At 38.9% G+C, this 17,104-nt stretch overlaps 1 protein-coding gene and 2 non-coding genes across 4 annotated transcripts in view; 2 read left to right on the forward strand and 1 right to left on the reverse strand.

The window, feature by feature from the left end:
• The window catches only part of sppl2b (signal peptide peptidase like 2B), a 27,641-nt gene extending 14,540 nt beyond the window's left edge, over positions 1-13,101 (reverse strand). For both annotated transcript variants that reach the window (XR_015037996.1, XM_085803902.1), the window contains exons 1-11: positions 12,979-13,101; positions 10,609-10,725; positions 8,999-9,181; positions 8,784-8,873; positions 7,787-7,926; positions 5,946-6,088; positions 3,102-3,198; positions 2,727-2,843; positions 1,583-1,664; positions 173-247; positions 9-71 (exon numbers count right to left, since the gene is read on the reverse strand). Coding sequence is in view for 1 of the 2 variants with exons in the window: in XM_085803902.1 (XP_085660028.1) it covers positions 9-71; positions 173-247; positions 1,583-1,664; positions 2,727-2,843; positions 3,102-3,198; positions 5,946-6,088; positions 7,787-7,926; positions 8,784-8,873; positions 8,999-9,181; positions 10,609-10,725; positions 12,979-13,026 (1,155 nt within the window). In the remaining variant the exon portion in view is untranslated. The remainder of the gene's footprint in view (positions 1-8; positions 72-172; positions 248-1,582; positions 1,665-2,726; positions 2,844-3,101; positions 3,199-5,945; positions 6,089-7,786; positions 7,927-8,783; positions 8,874-8,998; positions 9,182-10,608; positions 10,726-12,978) is intronic.
• A 2,461-nt stretch (positions 13,102-15,562) lies between these two features.
• On the forward strand, positions 15,563-15,634 carry trnae-cuc (transfer RNA glutamic acid (anticodon CUC)). Its single transcript has one exon. It is a non-coding gene; the product is annotated as a tRNA-Glu (tRNA).
• Positions 15,635-16,595: 961 nt separating this feature from the next.
• Positions 16,596-16,667, forward strand: trnae-cuc (transfer RNA glutamic acid (anticodon CUC)). The gene has a single exon. It is a non-coding gene; the product is annotated as a tRNA-Glu (tRNA).
• The last annotated feature ends 437 nt before the right edge of the window (positions 16,668-17,104 follow it).

Below are 17,104 nucleotides of genomic sequence, written 5' to 3' on the forward strand. Positions count from 1 at the left end.
AAGCTCACCTTTTCATGCGTGGAGGAGTCAGAGGGACCAGCCGCTACCTCCACCATTATACTCTCTCCACTCTGTGGGGGAAAAAGGCCGAAAGAAATGTTAAGTACGACACAGTAAAAACAGACTGCAGACACATGTGAATAAGTTTGAGTGAAAATTGTTTTTGACATACCTTTGTAAATAAAGGTGTAATAAATACGAAGAAAACATCATAGACAAACAGGACTGACAGTAGTAAAGTGCAGGCCTGTAGAAGACAAAGACAAATACATTATGTTTTTTTACAACACCATTAAACAAACACTTTCTGTAGTGTGTGATCGAGGTTTGGAGTCTGGAGTCATTTTTATTCATTTATTTTCTCCCTGACCTTATTATATGCACATGTAATAATATACAGCTCTGGAAAAAATAAAAGAGACCACTACTCCAAAATGTTCTTAATAAATCAGCCTTATCTCTACATGTACCGTATGGCAGCCATCGTTTCCAGTGTCTGTTGAACTCCAACACAAGCACACCTCACTCTACTTAGCTGATCACCTGAACCAAATCATATTTAATGAGGAAGATTATAAATAATAATAAAAAAAACACTGCTGCGATTAAAAATTGGGATTATTCCACCATTGTTGATTTCTAAACTCTTCCTAAGTTTAAAAAGTAGTGTTGTGTTCAGTCAGTAGGTTATAGAATGAAACAAACGTGTTCATTTTACTCAAACACGTACCTATGAATAGTAAAACCAGAAGAACTGATCATTTTGAAGCGGTCTCTTAATTTTTTCCAGAGCTGTATATGTACATATATTTTCATATATAATTTGTTATTATTTATTTTACTTATTCCTATATCTTTATTATTTTAGTTTTGTTGTTTACTTATATGTATCTGTACACATGTACAGTATACAGTAGGTATGGGTAGTATGTGTGAATATATATCTTATGATTAGGGATGTCACAATTACTTGTTTTCACAATTAATCGCGGTATTAAACGCCACAATTATTTAATCGTAAAGATTCCTAAATACCATCACTTCCCAAAAAAGATTATGTTGGAACCATATTGGCAGATGTGGCACCAAAATAAAGGTAAATGCTCAGATACTGGTCCATTTAACTAACGTAACATTTAATTGGTAGGAATTTAAATGTTAGTGTGTCATTTTTAATTAAAAAAAGCAAAACAAAACAAAAAATGATTAAAATAAACGTAAACATTTGGTATAGATGACAATTTATGACCTGAATATTTCAAACATTTCCCCTGGGGATTAATAATTGGTCATATATTAATAGATACTTTAAATATTTTGTGTAAACAATGAGTAATGTAGTTATATTTTGACTATATTTGATTTTACACATTCATAGTGTTGTGAAATTAATTAATGCATAATAATCGTAACACCGTGATTATTTCTCTGACAATAAGTGGACCAAGAAAATTTATAATCGTGACATCCCTACTTATGATTTATTGTTGTAACATTGACTTGTATCTTTCTATATATAAAAAAAAGTTGATCACAAAAACAAAAAAACACTTTCCACATTGTTATGGTTTTTGTATCCCACCTTAAATGTGGGCAGTCTGACTGTTTTGAGCATGTAGAGACAGAAGGCGATCCCCAGGGCGTCCTGCAACACCCACGCCCACCTGGACGACACATAACACACAACACACCAGTCTGAGTCAGCAAACACCATCATCACATAAATACCATCAACATGTTATCGCACACAGACGAGAGGACAAAGTTGCCATTATGTCACGCAACACAACAAACAACACTCAACGGTGGAGAGAACACCTGTTTGTAAACTAACGCTCTCAGGTGTGGGCGGACTTCTGCAGGACTAACTGAGAGTACACTTAATACACAAATAAAATACTTTTTTAACATAAACTGAACTTTTGCGAATATGCCGCAACACTGGCTCTGTGTCTTTATATCTTCATGCTACAACTTTAAAGGGATAGTAGCATTTTTTTAAAGTGGGGTTGTATGATCTACAAATAGCCCCTAAGTACTTAGCCCATAGCCCTGCCCAGAGATTTACAACATACATTGTTGTGAATGGACCCAAAGAAACAGCCTATTTTCGTGGCCTAAAAGAGGTTTTACCTGAAAAAAAAACCACACAGTTCCATTGTTCATTCACCATAATACAATTTTTTCCAGCCCCTCAAAGTGCAGGAAAAACGCAGTTTTTATTTGGACCTAACCAACTGCTGATCGGCGGGCGCTAACCCTGGGTGGAGGGATACGTGAGTTGGTTAGGTCCAAATAAAAACTGTGTTTTTCCTGCACTTTGAGGGGCTGGAAAAAATTGTATTATGGTGAATGAACAATGGAACTGTGTATTTTTTTTCAGGTAAAACCTCTTTTAGGCCACAAAAATAGGCCGTTTCTTTGGGTCCATTCACAACAATGTATGTTGTAAATCTCTGGGCAGGGCTATGGGCTGGCGTTGCTAACGGGAGGAGTGCAGAGAGTCTTCTACTGCAATTAAAGTACTTAGGGGCTATTTGTAGATCATACAACCCCACTTTAAAAAAATGCTACTATCCCTTTAAACACTTTTATGACAAAGATTTGCACATGCATTAAAGAGTGGGTCGTAAATGTATAAAATGAATGTATGATAACAAGATTAGACTAAGACACTTTAATTTATAAATGCATGTGACTAAAAGTGTGTGTTTGTTTGTACTCACTGGTCTTCGTTGCGAAACACCATCCAGGTGATGCTGACACCGATGCAGAAGGCCGACAGCAGCAACATGCGGATCTGTGGCCGCTTGTGCAAGTACGGCAGGTTGTTCTCGGGGATCCTGCGGTCAAAACAAGTCCCACAAATCAAGAAATATGACAACAGAAAAGATGTTAGCTTTGAATAAAAGTCAATCTGACAGCCACCGCCTTAAAAACTGGTTGACAGCAGTTTGTCTTAGTTGTTTAAGGTTTATAAGTAGATACATTTGTGGACAAGCCTTACAGAAGAGATCTAACTCCATGAGATTCAGGACAAATACAGTAGGTGCTGACAGACATGGGAACAGTTGTTATGAAACCATCATGTGTAGACTCACCTGCACTTGCAGAAAGGAAGTCTCCTGACGAAAGGCCACAGGCAGCTGTACAGGCCGACGGAGGAGGCCACACAGAAGATGGCAATGACCCAGATGGCTGAACAGTGAGGGAGGTGAGAGATTAGTGTCTTATTATCTATTGAGAAAATACACTTTTTTTTTTGTTGCTACGTTTGCTCTTTGACAAAGTGAGCCCTTAAATGTCTGAATAGTGGTGTCAGTTTAATCACTTTAAGTGCAGCTTTCCAACCACTGAGCGAAAGAGAAACAGTGACTGAAAAAGCACCGAGCTTGTTTCAGCAGCTATCGGTTTAATCTATTTATCAGTGAAATGTTATCTGAGCCATTAGGCTCCTTTTCACACAGTCAGAGGGTTCACACATCCAACAGCAGCCACAGCTGCACGAAGACGAGGTGAGGAGGAGACGTTGGATAACAAAGTGAGATAATAATTCACTAATTTCGTTAACGCCAAGTGTCGTGCGAGTCTGATATCAGATATTGTTCTTTAGCTGCTAAAACCACATTGCACACACTGTGATGACAGGCCAGGTGTCAGGAATCCTAATAGAGTAGCCTATGATTTATTAGGCTTTAATTTTATTGCTGATACAAAATGAACCACAGTCCTGCAGATACCTTTCTTAGTTTAAAGAGGAACTATGTAAGTTCGGTTGTTTTTCCACTGTTTTGCTAACCCTCCTCCTGGCCATGTGCATTTGTTTACAACAAAGCCGGTGAGAAATCAATCAATAGAGATGTAGATAATGTTACATATTATATACGATGTTACGACGTGTATATTTGTGGAGTTTAATCTGTCATAAACAAAAGATTACGGGTTACGGAGCGTGTTTGTGCCGCGGTGCTGCAGGGACGAGAGCTGCGGCACCAGGCCGGAGGTTGGTTTTCAGAGAGCCTCCATTCTCCCTCGTAACAAGTTGAGCCATTTATGAAACCATCACAATAACCCCAAATCTGTTTGATTAAATCCTGCATAGTTCCTACTTTAAATGTCATTTTCTAATATTGGACATCGTTGGACACAGTTGACAGTGTTTCCTAAACAGCCACTACATCCATCCAGCTTCAAAACCAGAGAAGACAGATGACAGCGGAGTCGCATTGATCCAGGCTTGTGTCAGTCACAACGAAGCCTCCAGTTAAAATTATTTGGCGCACAAGGAAAACACTTTTGGTCGTCTGCTCTGCTCTGCTGCACACACGGCCTGAATCTGAGACCAGACCCACAATGAGACATACAGAAGGATTTATGTACCCGTTTATGCTTTCACTTCGAGTGGCAGTAAAATTCAGTCTCATGTTTTTAATTAACCTATTGTGTCTTATATTTTTGACTAACCCATTGAGCTTAAAGAAAACTGGAACTTGTACTTGTAAGCAAACCCTATAGATTTGTGTTGAGCTTAATTCATAATGCAGTAAATACCAGTGTCCTGTTTGCTCATTCAGAGGCACACTGTGAGCAGCACAGAGCCACAGAAACATCTCCAAGGCCGAAGGGAGGTGAGAGACCTGTGAGGCCTCCTGAATAGAAACATTGTGCAGAAGGGTTTTGAATTATCTGTATTATGGCCTTGGACTCTCAGACACCTGGGACAAAAGGTTATGGCAGTGTAGGGAGGATTCCTGTTGTGTTTCAGGTCCAGACTTTGATGAGACCAACCTGTGCCAGCCTGAGTGCACCAACGAAGGGAGGGCTAAGTCTAAACCACAGCTACTCCCCACCTGTTTTTGACCAATTAGAATTAATTACACACACACACACACACACACATAGTGCGAAGTGTTAAATATCAATGTAACGCTTTTGTCTAGAGGCAGATGACGGAGAACTCTCGCTCTCCTGGCATGGTGGTTGCAGCAGCTGACTGCTTGCAGACTGCGATTTCTTGAACAGGAGAGTTTCTTGTATCTGATTCGTTTGATGATCCAATTTTAATAAATAGTTAACTAGCACATCGTTGTTTGTCCTCTCTTGGAATAAACGAACACGCATGTCAGTTTTCCTGTTTTCAACCTGACATCACAGAGAAGTGGATCCAGCCGCAGCCTTTTCCTCTCTAATTCTGCACCAGAGTCGAGTCTTTGAGCAGGACCTGAAGTCTGTGGGCCTGTCCCAATATGCACACTCGATCACACTTGGGCACTTGGCGTGCGCGTTCATGGGCTTAGTGTCAGTGCGCAAGTGTGTCCCATTTCTCCAACGACCGAAAGTGCAGCGCGTTTGATTTGCACTTTACCCACACTTATGGTAAGACCGCATCCGAGCGGTATTTGGCCAAGTATAAATCCCACAATGCACCACGGTGAAGTCCGCCGTCACCCAGAGCCACAAGTCACATTTAGGAAATGCGATTGAATTAATCTCAATGAAATTAAAGTAACTTTCTATCTCATAATTATGACTTTTTAATGTCATACTTTTATACTGTTCATGTTTTTATATTTTCGTTTTTCTTGTTTGTTTTATTTACTTACGGAGTTGGGCTTACACATTTATGATTTGAATCTTGCGCATAGAGACACTTTAGGAGTAGATGAGACTGATCCAGCAGCACTGTTTATTAAAACTGTTGCTGTGTGTGTGTGTCGTAGTTGTGCTAGTGTGCGCAACGGCACAGGCTGCACTTGTCAAGTGTGTCCCAATTGCTTTTAAATATCCCCCCACTTAATCCATGCTTGCACACTATATGTAAATATACGTTCCGCCTGAGCCAAGTGTGGAGAAATGGGACAGCCCCTGTGTGTTATTATCATGATGTGTGTATCTGGATCGATTAGCCTGTGAGTGTCCTGGTGTCTTGGTGTCTTGTGTCGTACCCAGGCGGTCGTAGAAAAAGTAGAGGAGCACCAACATGCTGCAGCACATGACCACGAACACACAGATCATGATGGGGGTGACGTCCACCGTCTCCTCGTCCTGCTTCTCTGCGCCGTCGTCCCGCTTGTGCTTCATGTAGCGCCTGCAGGGGGGTGAGAGCAGCAGAGAGAAAAAAGTCGGTGTCTGGGACGTTGGTTGGGAGCAGCGCGTTCATAACTCTACAGCCCAGTGATCGGCGGCGCCTACAAAGGCTCATCCTCCTCCTCCTCCTGTGCTGCCAACTTCACAAAGCAAAGCAGAGACACAGTTTGCCAGCTCTCCTTTTCATTCGTTTCTTTGAACGGTTTTTTCACTGATGCTTTGTGACTCGCCGAAGCAGCCAGGATGAACCATCGGACCATCCACAGTCAATATTTACCATCATTTAGCTGCCTGGGTGATTCACTTCATTCCCCAAGTTCAAAACGCACACACACACACAAACACACAGTCGTACTCCAAAATGTTTTTTGTTTTTTTTTCGCCTGTGGTCCCCGTGCGTCAGAGACCCCGTCTGACTGTGCCCTCAATCACCTTGGCAACTCCGTCAGTAAAGATAGACTGCGATTGGCTCGAGCAGATGAGTCACTCGTACGGCCTCAAATAAACAGCGCTGCCCTTTAGAGGAGTTGCAGGGGTAACAATGCAGTTTGAAAAAGAAGAGACTGAAACAAATGTACTTCGTCAAGAAAGCTATGACTAATTTTCCCCAGGGATGACTCTCCCGATAAATTAACTTTGATTTAAATTTAGCATTCAGGACTAAGAGCATGGTATGTGCAGGCAGGAGGAACTCTGTGTCCTGTCATAATGCGCTCTGTACGCGTTGTGTAGAAGAAAATATGGAGCTAAAAACTGTATTATGCAACCTACATAAAATGAAAAAACAAGCAATATCAAGCAATTATCATGATTTTTATCCCTTAAAAGACAGATCTTTATCCACATAATGCTACTTTTATATTACTTACTGGAACCGGATTGGGATGGATCAAGAAATTCTTTTACATTTGAATATATGAAAATAAAACACTGCTAAATATGTATTTGTAATAATAAAGGTTTAGCTGCTAGAAAAGCAATCACAAAGAAATGGCTTAAGCCAGCATCCAATTTGTTGATGAATGGTATGATATCATTTACGATATATTTGTGTTGGAAAGAATCACTTTTTCAATGAGGCTTCAGCAATCTAAATTCAAAGACATGTGGAAGCAAAAGTTATATCGGTAAAGGTATATAGTTTTTTTTTTCTTTATATATCAAGATGTTCTTGGTTAATTATTTATTTCCTTGTATTATTATAAATAGAAAAAACTCCATGTTCATGTGTTAAAAAGAAAAGCGGTAACCCTTTAATTAACAGGGCGCTAATCACGTGATAATGTCAAGAAATAATAATTAATGTCTAGAAAGAGCCTAGAAATAACGGTCAATTTCATAGTAATGTCGAGAAATATGGCCACAAAATAATGATTGATGGCGTAGAAACAGCCCAGAAATAACGGTTAATTGAAAGGACTTGATGGAGAAAAATTCTGGCCTTTCCCAAAAAATTCAAAGCATGAAAAGCATGTGTAATCTTTTGCCTTTATGAAAAACATTACGTGATAATGTCAAGTAATAGCCTAGAAATAACAGTCAATTTCATAGTAATGTAATTAGCAGCCTGTAAATTAAAGGGTTATCAAAAAAGCTTTTAAAAAGAAAAATAAATAAATAAAACACTGATATTAAGCAGAGTTAAACTTCAGGTTTATCACTAATTATACTGTCGAAACCTGCAAATCAGTCGACTTACTTCTTACAGTCTCTGCTGCCGGCCCAGTAGCCTCCGATGGCAACGGTTCCTACGGCCATGAGGAAGATGATCACCATGTTGTAGTCCAACACCGGCTCATTGGGTGCGTACATGGCCACCAGTTGTCCTTTACCGAAGGTCTGCAGAGTCAGAAACAGCATTAGGTCAGACAGGTCTACAGTCGGTCAGTGCCTCCACCAATCAGAGATGCTTCCTCACCCTGGATAATATAAAATACTGTCAGTTTAAAGGGATAGTAGTTCAACATTTTGGCAAATTGGCTCATTGCCATAATCCCTATAGTCATAGCAGCAGGGTTCGTTACCTTTAATTGTCGGTGCAAGCTATTTTTAGAGCAGCGGAGCAGAGCTGCGAGCTGCTCAGAGCTACGCTACGGAGGCTCATTATGGGATTTCTTGGTTTCCCTCATCAAACTCATCAAATACACAATCTAACAACTCCAAAACGCTCTCGTGGACAAGTTGTGACCTGCACATTCACCACGCTATGAGATAATAACGGAGTGTTACGAGACGGAGTTGTTTCGAGGCAAATGCAGAGACTGCCTGCCGAAAAACTGTCCCTGAAGGCAACGCACATCAGCGGTTTTGCATGAATTTATCTCGAAAACAACTCTGTCTACTCCTAAAACTGTAGGGATTATGGTAATGGGCCAATTTGCCAAAATGTTTAACTATCCCTTTAACAGTGAATTCATCAGTTATGGTTAAACATGTGTCACCTTGGCCTGTAATAACCACCAAAATTGTTATATACATTCTTTCCCTGAGTCCGAGTCAATCTTTGTGCCATATTTAAAGAAGTTTGCTTATAGCATTCGTAAACTATCATGTTCACAAATATCGGATGGAAAACCTGAAAACATGGAGCATCTGGCCCTGAAAACAGACACGGTGAGCGATTCATCCCTCCGCCTCCGCGTGACGAGACAGGTAAACTTGACTGTGGTTTCTGTGTCAACTAGCCAGCCTCTCACCTTGCTTATGTCCAGCATGTCGGAGTAGCTGAGCAATGCTACGGGAATAGAAATCTCCTCATACTGAGTCTTGTTTCCCGCTGGTGGCGTCTGCAGAGACAAAAAAAACCATGTGTTTTTATTTACTGAGCAACAAAAGTCCAGTCCAGTCTTGATGCATAATGAGTAAAAGCAATGGCCTGAAAATGATTTTAAGTTACTATATTCAGGGTTACCAGTCTGTCCTTGCTGACAATGAGCAGGCCCTTGGCGCCATTAATCTGGGCCAGTCGGACCTTTTCATAGAAAGTGCAGTTGCCCCTCATCACCATGGGGATGCGATTCGGGAAGCCTCCCTCTGGGACTTCAGAGGCCGAGCACAGGACCGATGTCGTCAGGTCATAGATCTGGAGACGCGACTGCAAAACAAAACGGTTCATCGTGTTCATCGAACGGCTGGAGGATTCATTTGAATCAGGGTTCCTACAGCTTAAGCCAAGTTAAATTTAAGACTTTTTAAGACTTTTTTAAAGCCACTTGAAATGAAATTTAAGACCGACTTCATAATAAACACAAATGCAGAAAAAAGAAAAAAAAACACCACATCAATTACAAAGGGTTAGGGACAATTTTACCCACTTTCCTATGTGATCCAAGGTAAAGTGACTGCTACATGAACATTGGATTGTGTCTCTTTCCAGCTGTCCTTTCAAAATAAATGCATAAAAAGTCTGAAAAACAAAAACACTGACTTGGGAGCTGGAGGCGGCCGCCACTAACTTCTCTATGTCGGATTGTTACCAATTATTTTGAGATTTGAGACTAATTACAACCATAAAATCCCACTTACCATGTGTTAACATTTTTAAGACTTTGAAAAATTGATTTAAGACATTTTAATGCCAATTAAGGCCTTGTAGATTAATGAATTCAATGCCTTTTAAGACTTTTTAAGGATCCGTAAGAACCCTGTGAATGTCATTTCTGAACCAACTGGATGTTATTGTTCTTTTCAAAAACAAAAAAAAAAACCCTCTTGAGCTGGAGCATTCCTGTCATACCAGTTTAGTTCATAATAATCGATTTATGAAAATACTTCATGAATTATTAAAGCAGAAGTAAGCGATCCGGTCGTTTTGGCTAACTTCTTGTCAGCCGATGGAGTTAGCAGCCCCCGCCCTCGTCATGGATCTATTGGTCCTCGTCCCTCCGTCACCACATTCACGCGCATCCCTTGGCTGCACACACAGAGAGGACTGCCCCTTTATGCCGTTCTCTCTCCTCATTGGATAAAGGTTGTAGGATACAAGAAAAGTTTTCTCCTCGGCTTACAGCAGAGCAGAGTGACTGACAGACCCGTGTTTCGGACCAAACACTCTATGTAAGTGATTGCCGTCGGGAGAGATAACTATTTAAGATTTAAATTAACACAGATATTACGCTTACTTCTGCTTTAAAGCTTTGCATTATGGACTTGGCTTGTTTTTTTTCCTAATGATAAAAATTATATACAAAAATAAAACCCTGTTGTAAATGTTCGAACTTTCTGGCGACCAAGATGCTGTAATTCATGCATTTATTTATTTCCTCCTGAGTGGATTACTCTACTGTAACTCATTTTACTGAATTCAGACAGAAAGACCTTTAACGTGTGCAGTTTGTTCAAAATCCAAAAAGGCACAGCAGCCTGTACTGTATGTGGATGTGGATTCCTGAAAAACACATCGATTCATCTTATATTTGTGTGACTAATAATATCTATGTAATCTAAATAATAATAGGAGGATTTTAATGTCAATAAATCGAACATGGTTGCAGCAGCTCTTGATGATCGCACGTGACTTACCGCCTTGTTAAGGTCCTGAGGTAGACGCGCCCACTGCGAGTTGAAGAATATGCAGTAATCCTTTCCCTTGCTCTTGCCCTGGTCACTGACATGGGCCATCCCATATTCTCCCACCACCTGTCAACGACACAGCAACGTTAGTGTCACGCCACAAACTTTGATTTTGGCTCTTTTGACTGTATACAGAAACGTTCATTTCCAGCAGCACCAGAACAGCGGATGCCATTTGATTAGATTTTTATTTGTCTCAAACAAGCACATCAAAAGACAAACAATCTATGTAACAAGAAACAAAACAATAATGATACTGTGCAAGTTTGAGAAGGGGCTGAAGGAAGCAAAGCTTATCAAGTTCAGCCCCCCCTTACATTGTGATTCATGTCATACATCTGTAGTTCCATACAATTCAGAAGATTAAGAATATATTGCTTTAATATGAAATAAGACCATGATTATAAATAAAAAGAGTAAAATTAGCTGTCAAGTTCTTTATAGCTGTCCAAGAGTGTATGTTTGTACTTACTTTTAAATTGTTTAAAGTTATTGCACATTTTTATATCCTCATCTAGTCTATTCCACATTTTAACACCACAAAAATAGATGCCAAAACTTTTCAGGGTAGAATGGATGGTAGATTGTTTAAAGTTACAGTTCCCTCTTAAATCATATATGCTTTCTCTGACCATAAACATTTTTTGGATGTTTATTGGTAGCAACCTATTCCAGGCTTTAAACAAAATCTGACCTGTTTTGAATTTGACTAGGTCCTCAAATCTTAAAATACCCTGCAGCCTGATAATGACGTTGGTTTTGTAGAAGTGGTGTGGCTGGTTTATAGATCTACGATTTGGATTAAAATGTGTAATGTGTAAAATGTTTAATTAGAACATATAGTTAAAATTATAGGGGTAGGATTAGATAAGTTTATACTTCTTCCTACTCCTTTTCGCTCAGGTAAACTGCGTTGCTTATGAGATGTTACTTTTTTTGTGTATACATTTTTGCTGTTCACTTATTTCCTTATTATATTATTATTTTATCTTATTTTTTTTACATTGTCCTTTACATGATCGAAATAAAGATATCAATCAATCAATCAATCAATTATTATTTTCATTGTTGGCTAATCTGTTAACCTGCTTATTTACATGATGAGTCAATTACTCTGTAAGCCCATGGTAATCTCTTCAAATGCCTTGTTTTGTCTGGCGGTGGTTTAAAAATAGGTAGCAGGTATAGTAGTGCCATTTTACATTTTAGCTCCTAAATTACTTAATAACCACAAATGTATTTAATTTATGAGATTTTCTGTCTCTCGCTTGATTCATCAATTTATCAGAACATATTATTTTTTGTTTTACAGACATGTCATATAAAATTATAGAACAACGGAAATAAATTACAAAAGTGCACACATTAGACCGCATAATGGATATCAACGTAAATTAAATCATACAACAAGAATTTAAAAAATATATATTGACCATTATTTTATACATGAAATTTATCAATAACTTGTTGCCATGTTCCATAAATAATCCCTGATCTCATGTTCACAGTTTCATGTTGTTTTGTCCCTCTTCTGTGGTTTGTTTTTTCTCTCTCATGTGTCCACAGATGTATATCTCTTGTATTACAGCCACTTGTAACATCACATTAACATTATTTTAAATAAATGTCTTTTTTACTAGGGGGTTGTACTTTGCAAACATTTACACGCACATGTTTACTGTTTATAGTTTTATTATTTCAACGAAAGCCGATCCAATAACAATAACTATGATCTGAAATACTTTGAGAACACTTTCCATCTATATAACAACAAAGAGGGAGTCTTCTTATTCCTATTTTGTTGTTCAAATCAGAGAAGACTGACTTAGTGGGTCAAGGTACAGTTGTTCTGTACAGTTTCACTATTTCACCCAGACACATTATAATCAACTAAATATTATTTAGCTGTATAATAAAACTGCATGTATAAGACGCGTTGTCATCTCCTTCTGTAGCCTAAAGTGAGCTGTTTGCTACCAGTCCTCGGTGCTGCTGTCTGCAGTTTTGACACTAAAAACACGGTCTGTTGTTATTATGACACTGTGCCTCGGCGATGATGTGGTGAATCAGCGATAATCTCACTACATTACTGGTCTGGTGCATCTGAAGGTGAGTGATGAGCAGGTTTCAGGGGCCCACGGACGGTGGATCATCACCGCAAGCTAACACTTATAGCATCCCAAGCTACGACTCCCCCGGAACACGGCGAGCAAAGAAAGAAAGAAAAAACTCTCCATTTTTTTGTCAAACACGTGTCATTACCTCACATAAACGCACAGATAAATCATTTTTCGGTAAATTAAAGGCGGTCTCTCTCACCTTTTGGACGAGAAAAGCGGCCCAAATCAGTGTTTCAGGGACCCTCATGATGCTTTAGCTCGTTGTTGTTTCCCCCATCAACCACCACCGTCCTGCAGCTCCGCCAGAGCCCAGCTGTTCCGGCGGGACACGCCCCCTTTCTGGCAGGCGAGTGTTCTGATTGGCTGGTGCAGTGAGACGCGGCTGAGCACGTCTCTGATTGGTCGAAGTCAAAGTCAGTCAAAACTGATTACAAAATAAAAGTCTTGACATCGAAAGTTGCGAAAAAACGACAATAAATCAGTCAAACTCATTACATAAGGCTATCGTCTTAAAACTTTTCTTTTTAATTTTCTTTCTCTATCGCTCTCTCTCTATTTGATTTATGTATTAGCCTATTATTATTACGTTTTTGTTTTTGTTTTTATCTCAAAGACTGCATTACCCCGAGCATTCCTTGTTATGTTGTATGTTATTGCTGTTGACTCTGTACACTGCATTGTAATAATAATAATAATAATAATAATACATTTTATTTATAATGCACTTTACATTTAAGCAATCTCAAAGTGCTACAGTACAAGCTTAATTTAAAAAGGGACACAAGTTAAGAAAAGTTAAGAAAAGACAATGAGTGTACTAAAATTTAGCAAAAGGCTTTCCTGAATAAATAGGTCTTCAGGTTTCGTTTAAAAGCATCAGTGGTCTGTGGGCCCTTGTGTAAATAAAATAAAATAAAGTTGGGAAATATGTTTAACCGAGTTGAACAATTGAGATTTCATAAGAAAAATTGGCAGGTGAAAAAAGAAAAGTATGGCTGTGGTTTAGACTAATAGCCCTCCCTTCTTTGGTGCGCTCAGGCTGCACAGGTTGGTCTCATCTTCTCAGCACACAAACCTCTGGACCTGAAACACAACAGGAATCTCCCCTACACTGCCATAACTTTTCCATCCCAGGTCTCTGACAGTCCAAGGCCATAATACAGATAATTCAAAACCCCTTCTGCACAATGTTTCTGATCAGGAGGCCTCATCACAGGCCTATCAAGTTCACCTCTCTTTCCTTGCAGGTGTTTTCTTACAATTTGGCTCTGTGCTGCTCACAGTGTGCCTCTGAATGAGCAAACAGGATACTGGTATTTACTGCATAATGAATTACTGTAAGGTCAACACAAATCTATAGGGTTTGCTTACAAGTACAAGTTCCAGTTTTCTTTAAGCTCAATGGATTAGTCAAAAATATAAGACACAATAGGTTAGTTAAAAACATGAGACTAAACTTTACAGTAATGCCACTCGAAGTGAAAGTATGGTAGGCTACATAAATCCTTCTCTCTCCATGTGTTACCACTGGGTTAATGCTTGACTCCCTCACATTCTTCAACAGGACACAACAGCTCAAAAACAATTTATATAAAGATAAAAGTTTCACACACCACTCAGGATTAACTTGTTTAACTGGGTAAAGTGCTCAATCTAAATCTACTAAAACAATCATTGGTGAGATATTCAGTGTTGATTAACAGTTTGACAATCTCCAGTGTAGAGACACAGCCAGGTTCAGTTTTATTTCATCAGTCAGTAAAATATTTGTGTTCTGTTTTATTTATTAGTCAGTGATAAGACACAACTTCAGTTAGTTTTCAGACAGTTTTCACCCTAACAGTGTGGATTATGGTGGAACAACCCACATACAGTTTCTGCACCTTTTCCAGCTGCAACCAGGGCCGTTGTATAGGGGAGAAAGGTGATGATAACTCTAGGGGCCCAGCGCCCAGTGGGGCCCATAAAAAACCCCAGTAGTCTAATCTTTGTATGACTGATTTATTCTGCGTAAGACCCTGACTAATACTCATAGTACACTGTAAGAACTCAACATCTTTCCAAGAATATTTGTCTTATTTCTTGTCCAAATGTCTCATTTCTAGTCAAAACTAATCTCTTTCCACTTAAAATAAGACTCATTACCGAAAAATTAACTTGTTTTTAGATAATTTTCACTTAAATTCACAATAAATAGAAAAATCTGCCAGTGAAAGTAAGTTTTTTGTGCTTGTAATAAGGAAGAAAAACTTGCTCCACTATCAGATTTTTTCTACTTATTCCAAGTGAAAATATGCTTGAAAGAAGTAAAAAGTGTCTAAAAACAAGCTACTTTTAATATTATGTGTCTTATTTTAAGTATAATGAGATTTGTTTTGACTAGAAATGACATTTTGACCAGAAATAAGACAAATATTCTTGGTAAGATACTTGAGTTTTTGCAGTGTAATGCTGCATTAGCATCAAAACAAAGAAGGCTAAATAAAAAACGATGATACATACGTAGTCTAAGGGGAAAAAAAGGAAAAGTTAGGGGGAGGGGGCCATTTAGTATTCTTTAAGGGGGCCCAGAATTCCTAGCAACGGCCCTGGCTGCAACTATCATTATTCAAAGGCGATTGAAAATCTTTTAGGACAGTTTTTATAGACTGACAAAAACTTTCGAAGATGTTCATGTTCATTTTTTTTCTTTTTAAACCCTTTCCAACTTCTCCACTTACTCAACTGTTCACCATACCGACCAGCTGTCTTCTGTTGAAAAATATCTCCATATTGTGCCGCGCTCCCTGGTGGTCTAGTGGTTAGGATTCGGCGCTCTCACCGCCGCGGCCCGGGTTCGATTCCCGGTCAGGGAACATGTTTTGTGCGCACCTTTCCCCCTCCCAGAGTTAGGCTACTTTACCGATCACAACGCGTTTCTCTCATCTGTAGCATAGATATACCGTCTGAACAATCACAGAAATCGCTGTTTGAATTCACAGCAGCATCCATCCAACCATGTTCAACTTGTCTCCTCACTCCAGCACATCGAGTATCAGATCGATACCATAATACCATCCCTGCTCCTCATATCAGCAACTGTGGAGAAAAGTTTTGTTTTTCAGCCACCTAAGTTACATTCTCAGACTGACAAACTGTAAACTAAGGTTTACTTGTAGATAGATAGATAGATAGATAGATAGATAGATAGATAGATATACTTTATTGATCCCAAGCTGGAAAATTACAGTGCAGCAGCAGCATTACACAGACACACAGTGACGATAACAACATATAGTATAAGAATATAAAGAATAAGAATATAAAGAACAAACTATACATAATAAAATAGTAAAATATAAAGAACAAACTATACATAATAAAATAGAAATAGCAAATAAAATAAAATGTGTACAAAAGTATATACAACAACAAATTGGCAGCGTTGACTTTAGTGCAAAGTAGAAAATGCGCGTGTGTGTGTAACTGTGTGTAGAAAAATAAAGTGCGTAGTGACTGTAAGTTATGACCAGAGTTTTTCAGCTGTTATTATACTGTTATTATTGTAGCTACTATATGAGTACTGTAGTTATGTTCTATAAAGGGTATATATTTGTTATATAGCCTATTTGTTTTACTCTTTTCATAATAATTTCCTGTCCTAACCTTTACAGTCTATGGTCCTAACTAAATACTAAAATCATCCTGAGCTCATTAAACCAACACAGCAACTTTACTTTACATACAGTGGGTAAAACAAATCTCAGTCCGAGTCAATACACTCTTTGATCAATTATACACGTCACAGTTTAATGGTCATTTACATACGCACACCTTTCCCTGGTGGTCTAGTGGTTAGGATTCGGCGCTCTCACCGCCGCGGCCCGGGTTCGATTCCCGGTCAGGGAACTACTTTTACAGGTCAACTTTGATGACACAGTTACCTATTAACTGTTAAAGCTTCAGCTCACATATCAATGCACAATATCGGACTTCTTCATAAAAGTTTACTGCCCACGATCTTTAAAACACAGAAGACTCTAAACTAGCTACACTAAAAACCTCAGTGCCCCCAAATGATATTGATTATTCATACGTTATTCAGGAGGAAGATCTTGTGAAAGAGTAACAAACTTTTCCCCCCCTGTAGCCTACTATCTAGTTAATTATTCAATCTCAGCTTGGATAGTGTATGTCCTTTATGTTGTCCAGTTGGGGTCATTCCTATGTTCCCACACAGCCCTATGTTCCCACATTTCTAACTTTTGTTGTCACTGAAAATTAGGCCCTATGTTGCGCAACAGCCCTTTGGTCCCACCATTGGTTGGGTTTAGGCAATGAAGAAA

Source organism: Trachurus japonicus, chromosome 17, assembly GCF_045865225.1.
Source record: "Trachurus japonicus isolate A0001 chromosome 17, Traja_1.0".
NCBI classification, from domain to species: Eukaryota; Metazoa; Chordata; class Actinopteri; order Carangiformes; family Carangidae; genus Trachurus; species Trachurus japonicus.